Below are 27,024 nucleotides of genomic sequence, written 5' to 3'. Positions count from 1 at the left end.
ATATGCACCAATCTAAGTCTGTTAAAACACCAGATGGCACAGAAAGATTACATTACAGTTGAGGATTAAGGGGGTCAACAAGAGGTCCAATCCCATGTCCTCTGCCTGCTGCAGGGTTTTTGAATGGAGGGCTGTTTTATTACAGGACTCTGTTTCTGCACCATTTGTCCTCATTTGGGGTTGGAGACAGTTATCCATTAAGGGATATGAAGGGACAGGTACTTCTTGGAAGGTCACAGCAATGTGAAAAATTGAAGTGGCTTTTACAGTGAAGTCTTCCCTCTTTCAGTTACAGAATTTTGTTTCCAGAACTTGTGAAGTCAAGTTCACTTAAGTTTAAAATATATTATGCCTTTTTCATAAGAGGAAACCACTCAAGCTCTAGACATAAATACAAACAATGCAGATTACAATTACAATACAGAAAACAACCATTGCTCAGCTTCACAGTTACAATCAGCACACTTAAAATAAGAACTAATTCACACAGCCCTGAATTCCCAATTCTTCAGAAATGCTAATAAAATAGATGAATTTTGACCTGGGAAACAAGGACACACAAATATAAGCAGAGGGGGAAATGACTACTCACAGACACTAACATACATTAAGCTAGATAGTGTTACAAAATCGTTCACTTCAAGTACTGAAGGAGTACTACAAAGTATGGATTTAACACCTCAGCCCTTTGCATTTATTATTTTGACTCTTAAGCTATAACCAAAAAGTTTTTCCAAGAGGTATCTGTAGATACCTCTAAATACTTTCTTAGAGATTTGTTCCCCTTTTTCTTTCTTGTCTACTATGAACATTTTATTTTTTTTCATAATAAAACCACTCAACTTCCCGCCAGCAGTCAGTAAGGTGGCTACTTCCTACATCCCTCAGATAAGTCCTTCACAAAGGAGTTTATTTCTGCCAATGTTTCTGCAGTTGTGGAATTTAATTTTCATCCCTGCTTGCTCCAGTTGTCCGTTGCTTCTTGTAGAACAGCCAGTGGAGCCTGAATGAGATTAACGGGTGTAGGTAGGTTCAAAACAGTAAGGAGGAGGACCAGTTTCTTCAAATTTTGTGTAAACTACCTACACAATCATCAGTGAAAGCCAGAAGACTGACAAAGTTGAAGAAAATACATGAAGAAAATACAGACAAATACATGGAAAAATATCCCCTTAAAAACTGGCAAAACCAAAGAGGCTATGGGTGACTTAAGAGGTGCCTGAGCTACAGGTTGCTGGCATTGCTAAACTGTACAGGGGAAGTGCCACCACATGCCCTTACACTGCTCCCTTAAAATCACTGACTTACTGTCTTGACAGATGATGTGGGTTGGAGAGGCAGAGAAAGACATTCTCTGGTATCCAGGAGAGCCAAATTTTTTTTTCTTTTTTTTTGAAATTGTTTTCTGGGAGCTTTCCATACTCCCTTGAAGGACAAAGGATGGTTTCTTGACCCCTTATTTTGATCAAGAGCTTTAGACAAAAGAGGCCACTCAGTGTGATGGCAATATCACAGCGGCACGTTCCCAAAAAGCCAGAAACAGAGGCCGTACCAAGGCTCCTACATAGCCATTTAGACCACTATATACAATCAGTTTCACATTTCTCAATATTTGTTCCAAATTTCAAAGACCCAAATTAAAGTCATATATGAAGCTCTGCTTTTCAGAACATGTTCCATGCCTTCTGGGCTCAGTGCTGTTTCCATGTGAGTTAGTTCCAGCCTTCTTTATCTCAGCAACACAGAATTTATTTACTCATTCTCTTGCAAATACAGTCACTGCATTTGTAATTGATTCTACTGTTGCAGTGAAGCATTTCTCTGCAGAGCAAATCTGGTGCCAATAAATGCTAGACATTTAGTATCTAGATCTATTAAAAGGGTGTGAGAGATGTGCTTAAAAGGGTGTGAGAGATGATGCTTATAAATTCTATACTCAAAACTGTAAAAACATTTTAATATTGCTTTTTCAGGTTTATATTATGAAAAATGATGTTGAAAGAGATCTTGAGGAAGTTTGGGTTTTGGGGCTTTTATTTTTGTGTGACAGTGTCAAAAAGCAACATACCTTCTAAATGCAGAGCATGATATACTGTAAAGCAGGACAGAAATGTATCCCAGAATCCTCAGCTAGACAAAGTACACTTGTGGAAAGTATCATTTTCTACTTGCAACTTATTTACCTAACTGAGAATTCATTCAAAAGAACTACCAGAAAATGATCAAGATAAGAATTTTGGCTGATAACATACTATACAGTTGCTGCAGGAGCTTGAGAGAACTCAACTTTCCCTCCTTCCTTGACTCCTTCAGTTGCAAACTGAACACGCTACAACTTAAAACTTCAGAGATAAGTTTTAGGCAAATCCACAAATTTAGGGAAAGAAAATTTTAAAAATTAAAAAAATATTAAAAAGTCAGGAACTCAAAAGAGTACATATTGCTAAAGCAACCCTTCCTTTCTGGGCATATGATATAGTACATATACATTCTTCAGGTCATTTTGCCTTTATTTTATTGTATAGTAATGCTCTGCTTGTCATAACAAAATGGATGATAATTCTTTTGAGCAGGTCTGACCTCTCCACTGCCTCCCACAAACAAGAGCACCTAAAAGTGAGGCTATGAAACAGAATACTGCTCGTATTTAGCTAATATAAAAATTCTTTGAATATATGCCATACCAGTCCTCAAAGTCACTCACCTACGTACAAGGGCATTCTATTTCGCTTATCTATTAAAAGCCCCAAACCTGTCAAGCACTTGCTATACTTTGCTAGATCTTGTTTTTCAACAAAATTTTTAACAGAATCATTCTAGTGACTGAAATAGTGAGAGCACCATACCAGCAAAGGTGAAAGATTGGCAACTACCATAAGGCCAATAAAAATCCACACACAGAGCTGTTCTGCAGTATGAGCCATTATAAATAAGGTGTAAGACTCAAACCTTTTGTTCTCACTACCACCCCTGCCACATGCACAAGCTTTTGAGTAACACTATCCATGAACAGCCACCTCATAGACATTTTTTAAACTGTGCTATAAACATAATGCATTTAGACTATACCATACTTTCACTGCATTTTCAGGAACATGTTCTAATCTGTACATGAAACTTGCAAGAACAGCTGAGAGATTCTCAAGTGTCAGCTCTACTGGAAGATAAGGTTTAGTACATGAGCTAATCAACAGCACTATGAAAATGAACAAGTATCTGCACTTTGCTTCTAATTTGGATGTTTTCCAAAGCCCAGATATTTGAAATCTAAGATTATACAATGAAATGTACTGATAATACATTTGCCAAATGCCAGCAAGACCTCACAAAGCCAAACATGGCTAAAGAAGACAAAGAGTTGCCTCACCAGTATGGATGAAGTGCAACCACAAGATAAGATGACAAATCTCGCTTGCTTTGATCTAGCCAGAACACACCACCTTTAATGTGGTTACCCTGGTATCAGAAACTTCAGCAAATCTAGGAACCAAAGTATGCGCACAAAGTTTACCCTGGATTGTACAACTGTGGGTGAAGCCAAGGATGGTATCTTTAAGACTGCCCTTACTTGTAGCAGTCAGATTAAAGTATAAATATGCTGATGCACCTTGATTAAACCTGCTATGTACAATGCAGTCAAACCTGAAGTGGCCTGTGAGGATGTAACGGGATACAGTCATGCCTGACAGCAGCTGTGGAAACACTGTTTTCAGACAAGGCTTAAACCATCATGTAGTGCTATATATTACACACATTCATATACAAATACAAAAAAGAAATACTCACCCTAACTTCATAAACATTATCTGAGTAATCCACAGTCTGGCAGACATAGCTGTACCCTCGAGCTCTTGATGACAAGAACAACTGAAAATATTAAAGCCATACATGAGGGGAAATATAATACATAAAGCACATTTATAACAATTATCAGCAAATTTCGTTCTACATCAAACTTAAGTGAACAGAAATACTTAAAATATTCTTATTAGTCCCGAGAATTGAAGAAAGCCAATATTTAATACTAACAACTTGTTACAAAGCACTTTTTTTCTCATAAATTAAAAAGAAAGTACTCACTTTTTCCTGCATGTATCAGATAATTAGAGCCTTGTACAACAAATTCCAGTATGACCTTAAGCTAATCAGACACTGATATTCTTTCTGATGGCTCTAGCTTCAGAAACAGAAAATACCTAATTGCTTTCACTACAAGTGACAGAAATGCTATTCCCAGCAGAGATTCAAGAGAACACTATTCAAGGGACAGGGATTAGATAACTTGGATCTACAATATACAGTATATATATGTATAACAATCAAAATCCAGAAAAAAAAAACCAACACTTTGAACAGCCAAAGCTGAACACCCACAAAACACAGTGAGGGAAAACTGATGTAGAAAAGTTCCCCATTTTGTGCCAACAAAAATAGCCTGAAGCAATTTAAGTGCTCCTCTAGGGCCTCTTCAAACCAAGCACATTGCAAAAACTGGACAGGAGAAGATAAAATTGACATTTGAGCAAGTTCCCACTGGAAAGAAGTACACTTGTCTAGAGCTGTACAAAGTTCAAGTAATACTTCTAATCTTGACATTTATAAATGTTATGATCCAAGGATATTTAAAGCCCAGTAATCCCACTCTGTTAAGGATCAAAGAGAGACAGCAGTGGAGCAGATAAAACCTGCAAATTGGGGTGATAGAAAAAGATCTCAAAAAAAACCCCTCATGGGTAGGGACTTACTACTCTTACCACTAACCTGACTTGCATCTTATTCAGACTGAACTTGAGTATACTTTGGTGTCTCATCTTTCACACAGCACTAGGAGTGCAGTCAGATGGAAAGACAAATGTTATCTCGTCTCGTGTACAACATACAAAGCCTTGTGAACCTCTGGACTTACTTGCTGCACATGTGTGTTAAAGGAGGTAAATGAAAGAACTGTCCACAGAAATTACCCTAGAAAAGAAATTGAACTACTTCTGCATCATCTAAGTCCATTTACAAACTACTGTAACTAACTGGAACTCCAGTGTGGTCCCACACAGGCACAAGCACATCCAGTACTAATAGAGAAGAGCAGGGAAAGTTTAGTTTGCACTGTTACAGAAACCAACCACTCTCTACTGTGACCTACTGGATAACTCAACCATGGTTCCCCTGGTAAAAGGCAGTAAATTGACTTCACCAGACTGCCTTGAAGTAAAATAAGAAATTCATGATTTTGCGGCAAAATAGGGTCTACTCCTTTGTGACTTCTGCATGTTCTAAGAAAAATTTGCTCCAAATTTGGACCTGAATTTGAATTCAACGTATGAGAGTCTTGCACTAGACTTGCAGTGCTTTATGACTTACTATTTAACATCAGCTAACACATATGAACAAAAGAACTTGCCATCAGAATGGTTATTTAAATAATGTTTAAAGGCATTTCATATTCAAATTCTGTTCTTAGCAGTGTCTGGAAACTTTACCATCACTTACAAAATACAAACAGTATCATTTTACTCAGCAATTACATTAAAACTGGTGTGAATTTCAACAGTGGCATGGTGGTATTGTAAACTTCATGCAGAGGGAAGCAGAAGTTGCCTCGTTAAAGGGAACAACTGAAACTTGAACACCTTCCTCTTATCAATCTCTAAAATCAAGAAAAGACACTTCCTGGAAATGCTGTATCCATTGCCTTAACATCCACTGAATAACAACCTCCCATTAGGAGAGAGAAGGAAACTAGAACCTCTGTGTATAAAGTTATGAGCTTTCAGCATATCAACAACAAATACGTATTTGCAGTCCCGTTCATTTTTATGTTAATTCAGTGACTTGGAAATTCTACTAACACATATCCTGTAAGGAACATAGATTTGAAAACTATTTGACTGCAAGTTTGGTAGAATTCAGCTTATGGATAAAACAACCAGTTTAAAAGAATAAGTGAAAAAGACAGGCATGGCAGTAACACTGTGAAATTAATTTCAGGAGTTTCAGTTTTAGCCTGCCAAGATGACTTGATTTAATATCTTCCTTCAACTATGCTTGCATGTCAGCATTAAATTTTTTTGTACCTGTTGTACTTCATTACTTAGTTAATAGGCCAGGAAAACAATTTAGACAAAATGATGACTAAGGTGTGATGGCTAAAATTTTACAAAACCATGTCTTAAAGAGAGGCTGAAATCATTTCATGATTAATGATTCTATGCTAGGAGCTCTGGGAAAGGGTCAAAATGCAGATCATCATCAGATATGCCATTTTGTCCTGGCAAAAGTACAGAACGGGCCAGACAGTTCTGCAATGCTGTAATTTTAACTGCTCTCTTCATTTGCTTACTTCTGGAAACAGATTTTACAAATCCATGATCAGAGGTCTTCCAGGAAGACAACTCCTGATCCACATAAGCAGTCACAGCAGCATAAACTTAGCATCATCATACACAGCATATTCTGTACAGAGATCCTTGAATAATAATTACCAAACTGTTAAGTAATCCCAGTTACCTACTCTACACAGCTGATCCACTGCAGTCTTACTACTCTTTTCCTTTGTCCAGAAAATCCAACAAAGGAAAAATGCAGCAACACTGAAATGTATTACAATTAACACACTCAGAACATTGCAAAACAAATATTAGAAGTCTGTATCCTTTTATTTTTATTTAAAGATATAGTTCACTTCATTTTTATTCTTAAAGATAACTTACAGACAAGATACTTTTCCTCACTACAGACAACAGACATCTGAATTTCTAAAAATTATAAACACATTGAAAGCATAAACAAACAGCTCAATTTCTAACAAGATACATTTTGATACCCTTTAGGATTATTAAGATTTTTTTTAAAAGTATCAGTTACAAGTGTTAAATCTACAGATATTATTCTCTCCAGTATTTAGACTAATATAAATCTAAGAAGAACTTGGAATACCTCAAACACAAATTCTGTCTATAGACTCATTTAGTGCAATTATTCTCAAACAGAAACTACCTATTTCTAGAAATACCTCCAAGGCAAACACATCTTTAAAAGTCTGTCCAAAACATTCGCTCTCAATAGACATCAAGAATATGCAACATCATTTTCATTCTGACATCTTCAAACCTCAGTAAGAATTCCCTCTTGCAAGAGGGCATACACACCTCTTTGAAAATGAAGAAGTTGAGCAGAACCATTCCAAAGTTGTAAACAACCAACAGGAAGCGTAACTGGAAGGGCTCTCTCGTCTTCATCCATTTGGGGCCCAGCCAGACAGTGAGGAGATAAATAGTGCTTATAGTCAGTGTTGGAAATGGAGACTGCATCAAGGGCCAGTCATCAACACGTTTGTCTGGGGGAGTGAAGCAAACAGAAGGAGTCAACAAGGTCTGAATGAAATATATTCCATCATCACTTTAAGCATTGAATTTGTTAAGTATTATTTTCTCCTGGAATAGCTGCATCAGACAGTAGAAACACAATGCACTCATTCTTTCTAGGAAGGTTAAAGAAAATAGTTTTTAAAAAACCCCACTATATCACATTACCTCACACAGAGATTCATTATGTCATTCAAGCTCTGTTGTCAAGTTCTACAATCCAAAACAATAAAGCAACAGAATCACATGAGCCCAAAACAAAATCAACCCACTAATCCCCCCAAACAAATTTCGCTTATGATGAATAGTGACTGCAGTGGCAATATAACCAAATATTCAACACCACTGCAAATGAAAGATACACAAATTTGGCAAAATACTGATAAAACCAGTAGCTTTTATTAGTTTAAAATTAGACATTAGAAAGTCTCCTATCAATTTTGTACAGGTTGTATGATGATAACCTTTGCTGTTTGCTGTAGGTCAGTCTCATGTTTCACATAGAATACTAACAATGTTACCAGAAAACAACCAAATAGAAGAGTTCAAAAGGGATGGTTCTAGTCAATCTGTGCTGCCATATGGGAAACAAAGGTTTTATTTACAGTCTCCTTCAGTCACTCATGGGATCCAGTTACATTACACATATTTCAGAGCTGAGAATATGCTATATTAAGTTCTGGATCAGCATGAAAAAGCAGTCTTAGCCTGATGAACCAGTGACATCTAAGATTAGAAGACAGCTCTTCTAGAGGAGGGAGCTGAGACTGCAGTGACACCTCCTTACCTAGTGCCCATGTTGTCCCATGTGTCACATGTCCCCCCCCCCCCCCGTCCTGAAGGCTAATATCAAGTTGTAACAAGAGATAAAAGGTAACTACTTCATAACTATCAGAACTTCAGATACTGCACAGCTCCATGATACTAAGTGGATTATTTTCCAGATGCTTAGGCCAGTTCCTGTGCATATGGAAATCACATCACAGGGCTCCCTGGGAAGCTCAAACAACTAAACCTGCCTTCAAGTCAGCTGGGGGTAAACTCACAAATGCAGCTGCCCAGAGATTTACCTAGAGGACAAGTTTCTTTTAGAGAATTGTAAGTCAAAGGCCATGAAAAATTCCTATACCATAAATTAATTTGTGATCCCAGGCATACAACCAGTAGTTTAGAAAACCCTTCTTATCAAGAAAATGAGGAACTGCAATGCAATGAGGAAAGTATAGAACAGCGCTGCCATTACTTCTCCTACACTTCTTTCTCATTTTCTTTGCTGTTCTTAAGGCCATAAATTAGAACCTGATTTTGGGAATGAATTTCATGAGGCCCTCTATTTCTAATAAACAAGTACTGTGATCTAGGGAAAGACAGTGTGCAGAACACAGATTCTTCTTACTTCCAGATGATTTAATAATTAGGCTGCACATTCCAAGATGCTAGGAGACCTAAAAAGAAGAGGAAAAGAAGACAGAGAAGCCTAGCTGCTTCCATTATGGCTGTTAATACCAGAAGAGAGAAACATCAAGAAAGGACACTGATGCTGCCAGAATGATGGGATTCAGCCATGTGGCCACAGGCACCAAAAGAAGCCAAGGTCAAGACAGGGCAAGGACTACAGGGAGGAGTGTCAAAAAGTCAGATAGATTGGCTGTAGAAACACAGGCAGTAGAAGAGGACTGAACAGAGTGAGAGAAGACAGTTACTGCTTAACTTTTCGGCAAGCTCCTGAAACCACACCGAATACCACCTACCAAAGTTGAAATCACTACTGCATTGCAATTATTACACTCTTATATCCTTTACACCTTAGTCCCTTCTTGCTTTTAGCAATTGCTCTACCAATTTGAATTTAAAAATAAAAGATAACACCATTAAAAAAAGAAAAGAAAAAGGTGAACCTCATCATCTACCTGATAGCAAGTAATAGGCAAGGACTCACCATGAAACAAGAAGAAAGGTGTCAGTTAAGATACAGCTCTGGGAATAGTTAGTAAGTGACACGCTTTAATCAAATCTGTATCTCCCTTCACTGTAGCGTACAAAGAGCTAACAACAGGTGAGCCAAGAGACACAGCTGCTTTCCCAGGCTTCTTGCAGTAAGCAGCATAAAGAGGATAAAGAAGAAAATACACATTAGAGAATCTGTCTTCTATTTTCCAACACAGTGTTTCATGGTATCTTACACACTAAAGTGGCAATACAAAGAAACGTGAAAGAGGAAGATTTGAATTTTACCCAGGAGGTGAACGTTACCACCCACTGCTGAAAACCATGACCTATTTCAGATTTCTTTTTGTGGCAGGAGACAAAGACTTCTAGACTTCTAGATGGAAGAATGAGGATTCACTAGAAGGTGAAAGGAAAGACAAAGTGACAACTTCTATTAGAACCCAGCTGAGAGCAGGCTTTGCCTCACACCTCATCAGCACAGTAAGCAATTCTTCCACCTCCTTTCCAAAAATACTATAAATTGAAGAACTTCACTGGAGAAAACCAAGAGATATATTTCATTAACTCTGACAACAACATAAGAGCACCTGAGAAGCTGCCATTACTCTTCCCTAGCATGGTTTCAGCCTGTTACTTTCCCTCTACAACAGGTTTTTGGGCAGTGAGCCACCACATCTCAGAGACTTGAAGTCTTCAAGTAGTTATAGGAAAAATATATTTTACTGATACAAATCTTGTAACACACTGCCCAGGGAACCTAACATTACCATTTTGGGGGCCTGATCTCTCCTAGGACAAGTAATTACACTTCAAACACAAAATGCTTCTATGAGAGGGAATACAGAAGGCAATCCAGTTCTGGAGTACATCCTGGCCAAAACAGTAGAAGAGTCTGTTCTACTGTGCTAACTACGAACATCATCTTACATTTATTTTAAGGGCATCTAGGAGCTTCTGCATATGATTATTTTTAACTAGTACTGTGGCTTTTAACTAGTACTGTGGCATCAGAAAACGTGATACTATTAATCACAGAACTTTTTCATCACAGGATCTCTCCTGGATAATGCAAAGTAACTTGCTGCATTATAAGTCAACTCCACGTACCATTTTTATTGCACAGAAGGTATTACAAAACCAATTTCATTTCAGTTTACCTGGCAAGCCTGCTTGTCTATGTTCTACACAGAAAACCCAGTAAAATGCAGACCCTTTCTCCAAACTCCTTTTCAGATGCTCTCTTTCAAACCAAGATAAATTCACTATCTTAAGTCATCTGCTCAAGTGACAAACATTCCAAGCTACTCCAACACCTTCCTCCTTCCCATCCCCCAATCTGTTTTAGCAAAACCAGCATAATTTTGTGTCCTACTTACTAGCTAGTGCTGATGGCCACAAAAGATTTCTGCAAATTACAGAGAACTGTGATAGTTTAAGGGGACATATGAGTGCATTAAATCCTGCAGTATTTCACATGGAATAGGGACAATTTTACCTGAAAGATGAAATAAGTTTGAAATAAAAAGGCCAGCTCCCTGAATTAAAAAAATCCCTCTAACTGCTTTGAAGCAAAGAGACCAATGCCTTTACCTGATTAGAATTGACAGAGATTGAATCTTTCAGGGGATTAATGCGTTTGTCTTTCAAATCCCAAGACCCAGATTCTAATTAGATCACAAATAAAGTGTCTGCTGTGATGGCACAGCCTGTAGTACAGTGCTGTTTTGGTAAGGAGGGAAAAGTTTTAGAACAAGCACTTAGGGTTGCACTTTACAGCAAAAATGAATCCAGCCTAGACTAAGGCATCTGCTAACATGTTCCTGACAGAAAACTACTGTTATGTAAGGAAACAGTAGGAAATATGTATATACACAAGACTTTCCTGTCATTTTGTGTATATATGTTCTAAAGTTTCACCTTGCAAAGACAAGAAACAGAAGAACTTACATATCTATATGTGTATATACATATTATATGTAAGTATATATATTATTATTCATATATATATAAAAATAATTGAAATTGCCCTGAGGTACCTACCTTTGCAGGATGTAATTCTTTCTGTGGGGAAATAAACAAGAAATACACACATAAATCCCTTTGATTTCTTCCTTCAAAGCAAGAAAAAGAGTAGGACCAATGAAAAGGACTGAATATCCTGCCTGGCAATGTCCAAAGAGGATGTAATTAACCTATATGGAAATATGGATGGCAAGTGAAGATGAATTTCAGTAAGTAAGGTTGAAGTGATGGTGTTCTAGCATTAAAAATCCCAAGAAACTTTTGAGAAACATACTGTAATTGTTTTAATATGCAAGCATTTCTGTTAAACATGGTTTAGCACTTCCTTTCCAATAGAGAAGATTTTAGATGGTTCAATTTCCTGCATATTACTTAGCCTATGATCTTTTTCTTTTCTTTCCCCAAGAAATACAAACTTTAAAAATAAGCAAGCAAATGCATAGCACAGTCACTTTGACATTCACCTAGAGAAATCCTGAAACAGTACAATGACGACTATCTCTGCTTTTAAAATTAGTTTGAGAAAGTATTACATTACTAAAATACATGATTTTTGCAATTCCCTGTGTTCATGTTAGGTTCAAAGTAAATACTTAGAAAATCTTTATTTCTAGTTTAACAACATATGTATTCCTTAGCTATAAGGTCGCTACTCACTAATTTACCTGGAGAGACTTTCAAAGTTATTAATAGCTATGGATACTATTCTCAGCGCAAAGACACTTACAGTGCCAATCCAGCACATCCATCTGTCCGATTACATTTCTAAAGACATTGCAGAAGTGATGGCGACTTTTAAAAGTGGTTCTGTGAGAGCTCTCTGCAGATCACGTTCATTTTAACAAAAGTACTCTCAAAGCCAACCTCAAGTTTAAGAAAGATTTCCTTAAACAAGTCAAATTTTAACTCCACAATATAAGGAAGGCAAACCAGTGTTACCTAATGGGAGTACTGTTCCATGAACCACATAGTTTTAATTATCTAAGAATTTCCCACATCTTGCTAGTTCTACTACAATGGAAATCATTACAAAATGAAAACACATATAAAAAAACAGGTGAGAAACGTAACTTCACACACCTTTGCTTTTTTTGAATGAATAATCAATATCTGCTTTGATATTGATTATTAATTGAACAAATTGCACTCTAATCCTCAGTTCATGAAATTACAGAATCACTAAAGTTGGAAAAGACCTTCAAGATCATCAAGTCCATCCTATAACTGAACACTACCATGTCAATTAAACCATAGCACTAAGTGCCATGTCCAGTCATTTCTTTAATACGTCCAGGCACGGTGACTCCACCACTTCCTGGGGCAGCCCATTCCAATGTCTAACCACTCTTTCAGTGAAGAAATTTTGCCTGATGTCCAACCTGAACCTCCCCTGGCATAGCTCGAGGCCATTTCCTCTTGTCCTGTTGCTAATAATCTCAGTTTATAAAGGTTTTTAATGAGAAATCCTATAATAGTAGATTTAAGCTACTGCATGAACTCAAATGATATCCCTATAGCTTCATCCAGATTTCAGGTAAAAGAAAAGTCCATGTGCTCTTAGGAGGGACTGTGCAGATTGCTGCAGCAAAGCAAAAGGATTGGGACAAAAGGAATGGTCAGTTTATGCTTCTTTCTTATCTATCATACTTGGTAATGTCTGCAGTCTTCTGGCACTATGGGTATTTCTAAGGAGTCTGACAAGGTCAAAGATACCTGTACCTAACTCAGAAAGAATCTCGTATCACCTACAAAGCAAAGGCCATGAAGCTTCCATTAACACATGTATAAGCTAAGGGATCTTTCTTAGAAGAATTTCCTATTTTAGTACAGGGCAGAGAGCCCAGTAGAATATATAGCACCTTGCTATAAAATGTTAACTAGACCCACTGCATAAAGTTGCTCTCTACATCCGAAGAAATTAGGATTAAACTTTAAATAGTTCATTATCATTTTCTTTGCTAGATCCATCATTTAAATTTTTTTCCTTTCTCATTTGGGTAGTTTTGAACAGTTATCAGGTCACTCACTAGCTGCCATTTTTTCTCTTTTTGAAAATTTTCTTTAAAGGAACACTTAATCTCACTCACCTGATGGAATATTTTCCAATCATAGAATCATCTTCATGGCTCATCTCTGGATACTCTACAAACCTTTAAATCAGCCTTGCACTGGCTTCTCAGGAAACAGTCAAGCCCCTGCTGCTTTATCTCACAAAAAATTCTGTATTATCATAATACCACAGCATCAGTGGTGGTTATGACTGGCAAGAAAACAAAGATGTGAGTATCAGAGAATCACAGAATGGCTTGGGTTGGAAGGGACCTTACAGATCATCTCGTTCCAACCACCACTGTGGGCAGGGACACCTCCCAGAGATTGCTCAGAGCCCCATCCAACCTGGCCTTGACCACTTCCAGGGATGGGGCATCCACAGCTTCTCTGGGCAGCCTGTTCCAGTGCCTCACCACCCTCACAGTAAAGAATTTATTCCCATGTATGTTAGTGGTAAAGCTAAGGATGCTACGCACAGGATGCTATATGGACAAAGGTTCCCAAAACTCGGCATATAAAAGCATTAACAGCTGGCCTGGTTTAAGTAATTTTTTTTCCTTTTTTATTAATTAATAGAACAGTAGAGAGAAAGCAAGTTTATTTTGATCTTTGATAACAGACCTAAACCTCTGAGTTAAGCATTTTGTCTATCCTCAAGCTTTAACCAGTCGAGAACAAACTAATTCGTTTGGGTCAAGAACAAGAGACATCAAAATTTTATGGCAAAGCACTTTCATTTTAACAAGCCATAAAACATGAAACTAAGGTGCAAGAATAAAAGTATTCAGCCTCAAGCACGATGAATAATGAGAGCACATACTCTGAAAATCAAAACAATGAAACCCACATACTCTTAAGTTTGCAGACAAAGCTGTACAAAATCCTGTTCCGGTCAGAAATGAGAGATGCCTGCCCCAAAACCAAAAGGACTACAAGGCAAGACAAACAGATACAACCCATAACCAGCTGTGGCTTTATTTTGAATTTCAAGGCTTTGTAATTGACTGCTTAGTCTTCTTTAAAGCTGTATACAGCAAAATAAAATCAAAATGCCACACAGCCAAGAGCAACATCTCCTGCAGCTAATGAACACCTATGTAATATGCATGTGTTTCATAAACTCCCATTAAAGTAACAGGAAGACCTAATCCCAGTTTGCTGTTAAAAGGCCAGATGCATTTTAACTAGCCTTCCCTTTATTCTGACTAGCATTCTAGTCTTCTCAGGACTCCTATCACTCAGTCATTAATACCATATTGTCTTTGTGCCTGTACATAGCAATTACATGATACACGTGTTTCAAGACAAGGATAATAATGGAATTACTATGAAGTTCAGGAGACATGACAATTTACCATCAAGTCTCAGGATTTTCAAGTCCAAAGACATTACCTTGCTCAAATTATATTTGATTTATCTCCTCCATTTGTTATGATTATTTGTGGGGACAGTACAAATGCTCTGCTTCAAGGAATAATAAAAATATAATCCTCAGTGAAGCTTACACAAGATTTGCAAGATACAAGCCCTCGAGGCATGAAGCATTCTTCTGTTTGCCAAATCTTCTTTTCCAAATATCACAAATGCTAGATGCATTCCCAGTGCAGTGATACCTGCATGGCTTTTCTTAAATATTGTATGTTATGGAGTAAACAGTTGAAAGCAAACAAAACCCCCAACCCTATCACACAATGTAATTTTATAAACTAGTTGCAGACTTTACGATCCAGTCTATGTCTCTGTATTTCTAAAGCAATAAAAGTACTGCACAAAACACACTTCACAAAGCTTTCCTTCTACTGAAACTTTTATTCAAACTTTTGTGGGTTTTGCCGAAAACTATTTCTCAGCGCTCAGACTAGACATGTCCTTACTTCACACAAAAGCATTGGGGTTTGGCACTATGAAAATAGTTGTAGGGGTATCAGTAAGCAGTAATGCAAACACAGGATTTATGCACATCCAATGCTGCAATAACGGATTAGTCTATTGGCCCACCCAGAGTTTTATAATGCTGAAGGGGATGATCATAGAGTATGATGATCTTCTCCACAGACAGACATTGTTACTGGATTCCCCAGTTTAAATGTAAATTCCTTGAAAAATGTGAAAGATTATTAACATCAGTTCAATAATAACTCTGCAAGGTCTTATCCACTGTAGAGACAAGTGTTACATACTCAGCATATGTGGCACAGTAAATTCAGCACTGATACAAGTCCTGCTACTGCTAGCATACTGGAAGGATAGTGATGCTTAACTACATAGCAAATGTAAACAACTTACATGGCTGCTCTTGTAACACAGTAATTTGGGGTTGCAGATGAGCATTTGGAGACTTTTAAATGCAGTGCTTGAGCATGTATGAAAACCAGCAATGGCAAGTGAAATCTACCTAAGAAAAATACCAGAAAGCTACTGGAGAAAATTTGCAAGAAACTGCACAGAAAGCTCTCTGACAAACTACCTGTTTTTCCTGTTTGCATTACCACAAGGATGCTTCTCATCAGTTTGGTTTTACAGAAGGATGAATGAGATGAGAATTTTGTTTTGATAAAATCTACAAAAGGAGTTATTGAAATGCATTAGCTCTTCAAAGTTCAGAGGCAGAAGTAAATTTACAGTTGTGAGATACATTAGGTCTTCTGTTAGCTTAACACAAATATATCAGTCAAAGCCTCCAAGGAAAAACAAAACTCTAAAACATTTAGAACTTAATTCCTCAACATCCCTTTAACATCAGCAAAAATGACAAATCAGGGGTGAGGAACCAAACACCAAAAAAAAAGGACTAATTTTGAAATGCTGATTTTCAAAATATGAACTGAATGACAAAATGTTCTTAACCCAAAAATGACAAAAAGAACGATCAGTGTCTGAATCTTTCATTCATTAAGTACACAGTAGCAAAATTATCAGTTTGGAAGCTACATAATGTCCATGTCCAAATGACTGCTACAACTAAGTGTTTTCACTTCTACAGTTGTGTTACCTTCCACAGTAACGTGAGGCCCTCAAGCTTCTCTAATGGTTCCTGCAATTAAGTTTCTCTCTCTTGGAAAAAACTCATGGATCACTGAAATGTAGATTGGACAGAGTAGGAAAAACCCTGACCTAAATATCAAAGCATTTTGGGGTATTCTGTATGTGAGTATTTCTATTGGGCACATCTGTTCCTGGTAAACCACTAAATATTAAACAGGAACTGCAGAAAATATGATTATGAAGTCTCCTATTTAAAGCCCAGCTAGTCAATTTAACTACTAGCTACTTTCTTTTTTTTTTCTTTACGTCATCTCAAACCATTTAAAAACAAGGTGTTGCAGTGATGTTCTAGGAACAGAAGGACATAAAATCATGTCAGAGAGATTTACCGGCTCAACAGAAAAAGTGAAAGACACGGGTTATAAATTCCCTTCTTCCAGCAATATTCTAGGAACATTTAGTAAGCAGTAAAATAATCTTTCTTATTGGTCATAACTGGGAGAAGGAATCAAGGAGGTAATACCTATAAGCAGATAAAAAAAGACAGTAGAAGAACACCATAGTCAAGCATGTAAACTAAGTGTAACATATGCGAGAGCTGGAAGAAGACATTTTTTAGATATAGCAGAAAGAGATAAGAGAAATAGGAAAATATGATGGAAACAAACCAAGCAGTCAAGAGTTCATGATTATGATGAAACAGAGAATGAAACTAGGGATGTGGTGGTTTGACCCTGACTGGAGACCAGGTATCCACCAAAGCTGTTCTATCACTCCCCTCTCAGCTGGACAAGGGCGAGAAAATAGAAGAAAAGGCTCATGAGTTAAGGACAGGTAGAGGCCACAAACCGATTACTGTTATGGACAAAGCAGGTGTGACTTGGGGTAATTACTTGAATTTATTACCAATTAAAATCTGAATTGTATAATAAAGTAGAACAACCCTTAAAAGCCCCTTTCTCCCAAACCCTCCCTCCTTTTCAGGCTTAACTTCACTCCTGATTCTCTACGTTTTCCCTGCCAGTGGCAATGGGAGACAGGGAATAGGGATTACAGTCAATTTTATCACATGTTGTTTCTGATGCTGCTTCTTCCTTAGGAGAAGGAGTCTTTCCCCTGCTCCAGCGTGGGGTTGCTCCCACAGGTGACATGAACTCCATGAACTTCTCCAGCCTGAGTCCTTCCCACAGGACTTCCCACAGACTGCAGTTCTTCACAAACTGATCCAGTGTGGGATCCTTCCTGCCAGGAGCCTGCTCCAGCACAGGCTTCCCACAGGCATCCACCTGCTCTGGTGTGAGGCTCCTCCAGGGTCTGCAGATGGATCTCTGCTGCCCTATGGACCTCCACAGGCATCAGGGGCACAGCTGTGTCACCATGGTCTTTCCCATGGGCTGCAGGGGAATCTCTCTCCAGTGCCTGGAGCACCTCCTCACCTTCCTTCACTGACCTCCACGTCTGCAGAGTGGTTTGTCTCACATATTCTCACTCCTCTCTTCTCTGGCTGCAATTACTTCTGTGCCATTTTTTTTCCCCTCTTCTTAAATATATAATTGTAAAATCATAGAATAGCCTAGGTTGGAAGGGACATTAAAGATCATCCACTTCAAACAACTCTATCATGAACAAGGATGCCTTCCACCAGAGAGGGTTGCTCAGAGCCCCATCCAACCTGGCTTTAAACATTCCCAAGGATAGGGCATCCACAGCTCCTCTGGGCAACCTGTTCCAGCACCCCATCATCCTCAGAGTAAAGAATTTTTTCCTAACGTCTAATCTAAACCTCCTCTCTTTCAGTTGAAACCATTCCCCCCTATCCTCTCACTACATGCCCTTGTAAAAAGTTTCTTTTCATTTTTCTTGTAGGCTCCTTTCAGATGCTGGAAGGACACAGTTAGGTCACCCCAAAGTCTTCTCTTTTCCAGGCCAAAGAATCCCAATTCTCCTAGCCTTTCCTCATAGGAGAGGTACTCCGTCCCTCTAAACAACTTGGTGGCCCTCCTCTAGATTTGCTCCAACATGTCAATGTCCTTTCTGTGCTGGGGACCCCAGGGGTGGAAGCTGTACTAAAGGTGGCATCTCACAAGAGTGGAGTAGAGGGACAGGCTCACCTACCTCAATCTGCTGGCCATGCTGCTTTTGATGGTGTGATTGTTGTCACTGAGATTTTACTACTATCACTGACTGGCTCAGCCTTGGCAAGAAATGGGCCCATCTTGGGATGGCCTGGCATTGGCTCTGTTGGACATGGGGGTTCTTCTAGAATAGCCCCCCTAGTACCAAAACCTTGCCATGCAAACACAATATAAGGGAAGAATCCCGTGGTACAAGCAGGCACAATGTCAAAGAGAGAGAGAACACTCCAGGGCAGGAGTTAAGGATCAAACCACTGAAATTATTCAAGTACCTAAAGAAAAAAGTTGAGTTGCAGGCACATGAGCAAAACAAATCCAAGAACAATCAATGCCCTCAGGCGTGTCACTATCTTGCATCAAATGCAAGCCAGACTGAGATAGCTTATTCTCCCTCACCTTCCATGAGAGAAAGGTAACCTAGCTCATGCTTATCTTGAGATCCAAGCACACACAAAGGGCATTAATACAAACCACGTCGCACTTTATTCATCTCTAGGCTACTTACTGCTTTGCCTGCAAGTTAGGTGAAGTACTCAAAACCCCAACAGGGCTAACACCTAAGTATTGCCAAGCCTGAATTTCAGAGCTGCCTTCATTTACATCCTTAAAATTCCACAAGACTTTGAAGCTCATACACTCAGAAGCACTTGAGTTTGACAACACTGAGCATAGTTGTACCCACTTGTCACCACACAAGATCCAGTAACTGCATTCACATCTACAACCTCCTAAATGAGGTGTCAGTCAGACAGTCCCACTCAAAGAGTTCTTTATGGAGTGCAGGGGTAGCTCCAACTTGGGTTCCAAATACAGCTTGAGGAAGTGAAGCCCTGTCGTGTATTTACTACTCAGAGAAGTCCTACATTATGGATCAGATCTGTCCATAAAATCACACTGTCACAACCTCTGTGCCCTGAGTGACTCCACTCAGATCAACACTCTTTAAAAGCCAAAGCTGTCATTCGGCCAATTCTGTTTAGATAAATGAACTCTTACTTAGCTCCAGTTTTTCAGGCCATTCAGGCATTTATTCAACCCCACGTGCCTTACCTCAAGAAACTCTTTGGTACACACAACAGCCTCTTCTCCTCCCTTAGTCTTGCATCCTAGCAAATTCTTCCTCTCAAAGTCCTCTCCATATCTGTTTGGAGTCTTTTCATTCATTCACCTTTTATCTAAGCGCTCTCCTAATCCATCCGAATCAAGTAACTCCAAAAACCTGTCTGGACTGGCAGAGGAAGAAGTGGAGTCTTACCTCACCCACTGCTCATGATTCCTGATGTACAAGGCCTTAAAAGGAACTACATCCTATGTTCCCTAACCTTCCTCTACTAACTGTCCTCAAGCAGCCTTTGACCCTCTTCCCTTGTTGCACCGGACAGCATAGCACAGCTGCCTTGGATACAACCTCTTCTGCTCTTCTGGCATCTACAGCCACAGCCCTACTGCACGCCTCTTCACCCCGAGCACAGCATAAATGCAGGGTGAGGTTACAAACATTTCTAGTCAAGGTACTCCAACAAGAGACAACTACCTACGAACAAGAGTTCGGCCACTATGCTCGATCAATCTACGTAACCAGTGGAGTCTCCAGGATGGCTGCATCTGCTTCATGCCAAGGATTTTTCAACTACTCAAGAATTCTTCACCTCTGGCTGCAGTATGTGGCTCCAGGACCACATACTGATTTATACCTCATGATGCCTCAGCTGAGAAACATAATTTGCTGAGAGCTCCACAACAGCAATTTACCATGTGCCAAATTTTAAACATCTAGTCATTTGGCCTTCTGCAGTAGGTACTAAGGTCATGCAATCAGCGTGGTTAAATTCTGTATACAGCCGTTTCCTGATCTTTTCCTATGGGTTCTCCTTTAAGAGTATTCATAACACCTTATTTCCTTCAAAATTTAAAGACATGCTATCTACACAGCTTTGGAATGAATTTTCAAACATTCAGTTATGTTCTTGTAATTTTGTCTACACATTTCCTTTTCCTTCTGAAATATGGTGATGAGTGTTCAAACAGAAGTTCGTATTACATTCTTGCTGGTGCTCTTTGCCCTTTTTTTCTGTTTCATTTCTTTGCTGGAGCTGAGATTTGCAGATCATCCCTACAACTTCTCCTTCATTTTAGGAAAGAGAAGTCTTCCACTCATAACTCAGCTCCTCATCCACAGAGTTCATTTTGCTTGGTGCTATTCCCTCATGATCAAGGTCTTGAAGCTTGGTGACCCAAGATCTCTAACCCTAACACTTCACTAATGTACTTTTCTGAATGATGTTTCCATTTAAAAAAATGCTTGGTATCTGTTTTGTTCTGATTATGTCTTTTGAGTTCTACAATCTGATAAAATCTCCTGATGATGAAATGGGGGTAGAATTTCCCTCAAACACCCAGCGAATTGCCTTCAATACCAATCATTATTTTTTTTCTTCACTAATAAAGTCCCTCCCTCCACTAACTGGCAATTAAATGTTAAATGAATCCAGTAAACTGGGATGCTCCTATTGCTCAGTTTGGTTGACAGCAGACTCATATGATCTAGGCTTTAACATTCTTTACTTCCGTAATCAATTTCTTCAAGTGATGCTTCTGCCAAAGGTTTTTTCTTTGTGTTTCTGCCTCAAGACAGCCAACCCAGTTACACAGCTTTTCCGTTTCTGGTGTGTTTCTACCTGTCTAATCCTTGTGTTTTATCTAGTCATGACCACAGACTGAAAAAACTGTTCCCTTGAGAAGAAAATTGTATCTGCAAGACAAGTATTGTGCCAAATCACCAAATCTGACGCTCAGCCAGACATCTGAAAGTTTAGGAACACATTCTGCTTTGTTTCTGTGAAACAGATTTCATGAGCCTTAATCTCACCCTTTGTTCTCTTTCCCCATCATCACCCTCTGAAGAACTTTCACTGGGATTCTACCTGCCACCAGCTTTGGCACAAATCCTCAGCTACAAAGGACTCACTGCACTCAGAGTGTTCTGCTAAGCACCCCAGTGAACTTCTCTCAAGCATAAACACTCAGCATAAACATTTGGTCATACTTGGGTTCTCCATGGGGGAAAGAACAAGGGAAGAAGAAACATGTTTTGTTCCAGTTCTGTTCCCTGTAACTGAAAAAGAAAATGAACCTGAACTTCCTGGGCAATTTTAAATTAGTCCCAAGATCTCCTGGCAAAAGCATTTATGGCAATCGATGTTCTCAAGGAAGCTGCTCCACTGGTTCACGTTTTTAGGCAAGCAGCTGTAAGTTTCCCATCTTCTCCATCCTCACTGCCTTACACATCTGACCCAACTGATAAAAGCTACAATTGATGTTGCTCCCGAACAAGATGCTATGTAGAACACTACCCTACCACTAAAGTGAAAGTTTGCATCTCTCTCCTTTCCTACTGATGGAAAAAGTCTGTAATCTTATTAACTGCAACAGCTGTAAATAGTTGCTGGTCCAAAGCAGCCCCACATGGCCTGGGATGGCCCTGCCTCCTTTAAACTCTTGAGCTCCAAGATCAATCATTCTCACCCAAAGTCAGTAAATCCTTCCGTTTTTTAGCCCAGTACAATCAAATTAACTAGCTCCTCTAAACAAATCTTTTTGTACAGTGTTTCACAAATCTTTTCAAGCCACAGTCTCCTACTCCCCTTCTCCAACTGACAATGGTCTCTTCACCCACATTTTGAGATTTCCACACTCTTCTTTCCTGGATTATGTCCTGAGTTATTCATCTTAATAGTTCCCCTGGACTCAGACTGGAACCTCCCTTTAAGTCACTTGCTCAGTCATCTAATCATACCCTTAATCCTTCCTGGCAAATCTAACCCCAACCAGCTACTTGAGCTGAGAGAAAGAAGGAAGCCCTGCCCTAGCAATTACATGGAACTGGTCCCATGCCCTTACAGAAATAAGGGCATGGAATTCCTAGATCATATTTCCTGATAGTAACTGTTCCTCCGACCACCTTTTATTTTTTTTCACTTGATGAGCACTAAGAATGTGGTTTTGACTTTTCTATCTCTTCCTGAAGTTTATGGCTTCCTAACTTATGTCCTTTAGCCTTCTAGGTGAATATATGGTTGCAGTGGATTTTGGGCTTTCATGAAAGGAGTCTGAAAAGTAGTCAAGGGAGGAGAGAGAAAAAAAGGAGTTTTTCAACAAATGAACAAGCAAAAGCATTAAGCTAATGCTGAAAATGTATTTGATAACATGTATGGGGAAAAAGTCACAGAAGACTGCTATTATTCCCAAATGCAAGTCTTAGAAAACCAAAACCACAAACAAACCAGCTTTACACAGCACGCTTAATGCTAAAAGAAATTGTAACATCAAAAAATCCATTTAGGCTCATTAAATACTTGGTCTTTTGGGGTTTTTTTTTGGTCTCAGAAAAGGTCAGTTGCTTTTTAAATAGCACAACGCAGAGAAGGAAAATGATCAAATCTTTAATGTGCAAAAATAACGCAGCACAAGACTCAGTGGGATGTTGTGGCACAGTTCTACACAAGTCTCATCACAGGAGTCCAAGGCAGCAGGAGAAAACACCCACTGGCAGGACAATCCTGCTGAATACAGAGAACAGGGCTAAAGACACACAGGTGTTCAATAAAAAATGGAAGTGGGAACTGGAGAGAATAAGTGTAGGAGTAGTAGTGGGAATAAAATTTCTTCACATTTTGTTGTGTAATTTTGCTGTGTAGTAGTGTTTCAGTATGATTTATTGTGTAATGCTATTGCATAGCATCATTTGTTGAGCAACTTTGCTGCGTGGTATAGTTTTTTATTTAATGATATTGAACATTAGGCAATGGTCTTGCATGCCATAATTTGTGTTTTCTGTTGAGCAACATCATTGTCATAGCTCTTAACACAAAAGTGAATTGCATGAATCCATAACAGCGCTGAATTCATGATTTTAACATACCATAGAATGATTTAGGTTGGAAGGGACCTTAAAGATCATCTAGCTCAAATCACCCTGCCATGGGCAGAGACACATTCCACTAGAATTTCAGAGCCCCCTCCAACCTGGCCTTGAACAATTCCAGGGATGGGGTATCCACAAGTTCTCTGAGCAACCTGTTCCTGTGCCTCATCACATTTGCAGTAGAGAATTTTTTCCCAGTATCGAATCTAAACCTACTCTCTTTCAGTCTGAAGCCATTACCTTGTCCTATCACTATATGCCCTTTTAGAAGGTCCCTCTCCCAGTCTCGTCTCACACCCCCTTTAGGTACTGGAAGGATGCTGTACGTTCACTCAGAGATGGCAAATGGAGACAATTACTTTTGTCTGAACAAAGAAACATGCAGAAAAGCAGCAAACTGAGCAGGTATTTTTGCAGAATTTAGGGCATTAAAAAATTATCTCACTAAACAGCCATACAGCATTGCCTCATGAATAACACTTTCTTATCCAGAGCTACCTTGTAACTATAATGTGAGATATTACATATTTCACCTATCCCTACCTGACTGTAAAAACCACAGGAGAACCCTGTTTCACACACTACTAGATATAAATAAGAACTGTAATGTGTTTTTCATGTCACTTAGGCTCTACCCAAAACTAGCCTTGCAGGGACCTGCTGTAATCCAGCATCTGAACAAGAAACTCTCCACAAAATAGGACTGATTACTTCCTTACAATGGAATCCTGCTTTAACAGCAAGATTGCTGAAATTAAAGCAAAAATTAAAAATTTTCCATTAATAAGTCAGTAAGACTTACACATATTTTATGTGTATTATGGGCAATTTATGGGCAATAACAACGTCATCCTACTACTGCTTAACATTCTCCAAAGAAACAGAAGGAAAAAAGTTTGCTCTATGTGTAGTATCACTGTCAGTTACTTATTGTTACATTGTTTACATTTACTTGCTGTTTTTTCTTCCTTTTTTCCCCCCCGCTCTGACCATTTTTGCTTACAATAGACATGGTCATTTGATAGACTTAAATAACTTGTTTGAAGTTCAGGAAACATATCAGAACTTGAAGTATTTTTTTCAAAGAAATCAAGTAATCTAATAGGTTATCAACTTTGTACCCACATCTATTTTTATATCCATCTGAAAATGCTATTGATTGACTAGAATTGCATCTCTTTTATGCATTACCTGGCAGTCTATGAACAATTGTATGTTGCAAGAGTCAGAGAAAGACAGCAAACACTGGTAGATTACAATGCAGTGCTGCTGCAAGCATTTTTATTTGCTCTCATATTCTGGCAGTTTTTAAAAGCAGAAGAGAAAAAGATGCACGCAGGCTCAAATTTTAAAATATTGCAAAACACAGAAGTTAAAGGAAGGCAAATTGTGAAAAAAAGTGAGCTCCTTCCATCTATAACATAAGATTAATTTATTATCTGACAGATGGCAGAAGGGAGGGGGGCGGAAAAGCAAAGACTGCTGATGCAGTGAGCTTCCCGTCTGCAATGAAGGCCCCACATTCCCACTTATCACACTGCCACGAAATACATCCACAGTTGCATGCACTCCAGTTTTGCTCTATATGTTTCAAAAGAGCTAAATCTTATCGTTGTGTGAACAACGAAAAAAAGAAGAAAACATCCAGAGGAGCAAATGATCCTTCTGTCAGCTGCCCGTGGCTACTCACAATAGCAAGCAACTGTAAAAGCTGCGACTCCTTTCATTTGACACACGAGACGGAGCCATTCACGCTGACCAATAACACTTCCAGAGCTACCGGTCGCTGCAGCAAGATACCACCTCATTTGCTGTCCCAGCACTGAAAGCTGCTTTTCCACATTTCTCCATATTCCAAGACATTTACTCTTCCTTCAGCATCTGCCACATTGCAGTCGTGGGGTGCCAACACAGGAGAGGAGCATATTGAAAACGGAAAACAGCAGAACTGACCCAAACACATTTAATATAAAATGAAAAGCTGCTGCATTAGCGGTAACAACCATCGGCTCATTTCGTTTGCTGAACTCCGCGCGATGCCGACGCGGGGCTCCCACCTGCCGCAGAAGCCAGAGGCCGCCCGAGCTCCGCCACGGCTTACCGGAGGGCCCCGCTTACCTCCGACATCAGATTCCCGTATGACCACCCCAAGGCACGCCGCGGCGGCAGAGAACCGGAGGAACCACGGCCCTGGGAAGCGGATTTCGCTACGTCCACCCGCGGGCGCACAGGGGACGCGCTCACCTTGCCGCGGATCGGTGCCCGGCCACCCCGGGCCGCTACGCGGGATTACGGCAGATAAACAAACACTGCACCGAGCGCACCCGGAGGGGCGAGGAGGGCAGGCGGGAGCGGGGGAGTCTGGCCCCCGCCGCGGCTCCGTCCCGGGGCGCCGGAGCGCGCTCCGCGTCTCCCGGGAGACGGAGCCATTTTGAGCCGCTGCGCATCAGTGGCAGCGGGCGGGGAGCGCCGGGCACGGCGATGGCGGGGCCGGGGCCGCCCTGGCGCGTTACCTCGGATGCTCCAGGTCCAGCGGTAGAACTCGAGGGTGTCGTTCACCACGCTGGACACCAGGCCCATGGCGCTGGGGGGCTCGGCGGCGGCGGCGGCACCCATGGTGAGCAGCAGCAGCAGCGGCGGAGCCGGCAGACCTGTCTCGGCGCGTGCGTCCGTGCCTCTGCGCCGGGGCTGCTGCTGCTGCCCCTTCTACAGCCGGGGATGTGATTTAAATCTCTATCTCTCGGTGTCTTCCCTCCAGACTCCGCCTCGCTCCCGTCACCGGCTCCCGTGCCCCGCGGGCAGGGTGGAGGGCGCGGAGGCGGGGGGCGGCGCGGCGGCGGCCGCGGCTCCGCAGCTCGGTGCTCCGCGGCTCGGTGCTCCGCGGCTCGGTGCTCCGCGCTCGGTGCTCCCGGCTCGGTGCTCCCGGCTCGGTGCTCCCGGCTCGGTGCGCACGCCCGCGCGGTGCGGGGGCGGGAGGGGTGCACGTGGCCGCCGTCCCGCTGCCCGGCCGCGCGCCCGCGGGTGCGCGGCCCCACGGACCGGCCCGGCCGCGCAGGCGCCCGGCGCCCCGGGCGGAGCAGGTGCGGACGCGCGGGGACCCCGGCTCCTCCTCCCTCGGAGGCGTGCGGGGTGGCGAGGAGGCGCTTGTTATCTCAGTTTGGCTTTTTATTTTCAAATAGGTTTTTTGGGTTTTGTTTTTTTTTTTTTTTTACCAGAAAGGGGGGGAAATGAATACTTCAGCCAACTCCTATTTTCTTTCTTTCTTTTCTCTTTGTAGCAGTTTGGATTTTTCTTCTCTCTTCCCCTCCTGCTGCCCCTTGACAGACACGCCGAGGGTCCGGTGTGAGCGGTGCTGGCGTTACCTCCATCTTTGCGTACCGAGATACCGGCTCTTGTTCTGCTTCCAGGAGCCTCCCCTAAAATCCCTTCTCCTCCCAGCACGGATAACACCAGCAACCGCAATGGGACCTCGCTACCTCCCTGCCCCACTGCCTGGTAGCACTTCCCCGACCAGCCTTCTCCAGGCATCACCCAGCTGCCCTTCGCACACCTCCCCTTATCTCCCGGACCAAAGTCTTTATGGTCTCTTCATTGA

At 40.6% G+C, this 27,024-nt stretch overlaps 1 protein-coding gene across 2 annotated transcripts in view; it reads right to left on the bottom strand.

Moving 5' to 3' along the window:
- Positions 1–26,221, bottom strand: part of ELOVL4 (ELOVL fatty acid elongase 4) — a 36,816-nt gene extending 10,595 nt beyond the window's left edge. The window contains exons 1-3 of one of the 2 annotated variants that reach the window (XM_039568192.1): positions 25,943–26,221; positions 7,146–7,333; positions 3,787–3,867 (exon numbers count right to left, since the gene is read on the bottom strand). In XM_039568192.1, coding sequence (XP_039424126.1) covers positions 3,787–3,867; positions 7,146–7,333; positions 25,943–26,045 — 372 coding nt within the window. In that variant the 5' untranslated portion in view covers positions 26,046–26,221. Of the gene's footprint in view, positions 1–3,786; positions 3,868–7,145; positions 7,334–11,351; positions 11,419–25,942 lie in introns of those variants that run through there. The other variant, XM_039568193.1, reaches the window with a different exon arrangement.
- Positions 26,222–27,024: the final 803 nt, after the last annotated feature.

This window comes from Corvus cornix, chromosome 3, assembly GCF_000738735.6.
Source record: "Corvus cornix cornix isolate S_Up_H32 chromosome 3, ASM73873v5, whole genome shotgun sequence".
In the NCBI taxonomy this organism is placed as follows: Eukaryota; Metazoa; Chordata; class Aves; order Passeriformes; family Corvidae; genus Corvus; species Corvus cornix.
Note: the sequence above shows the minus strand (reverse complement) of the source record. Positions and strands in the feature narration are given on the sequence as shown.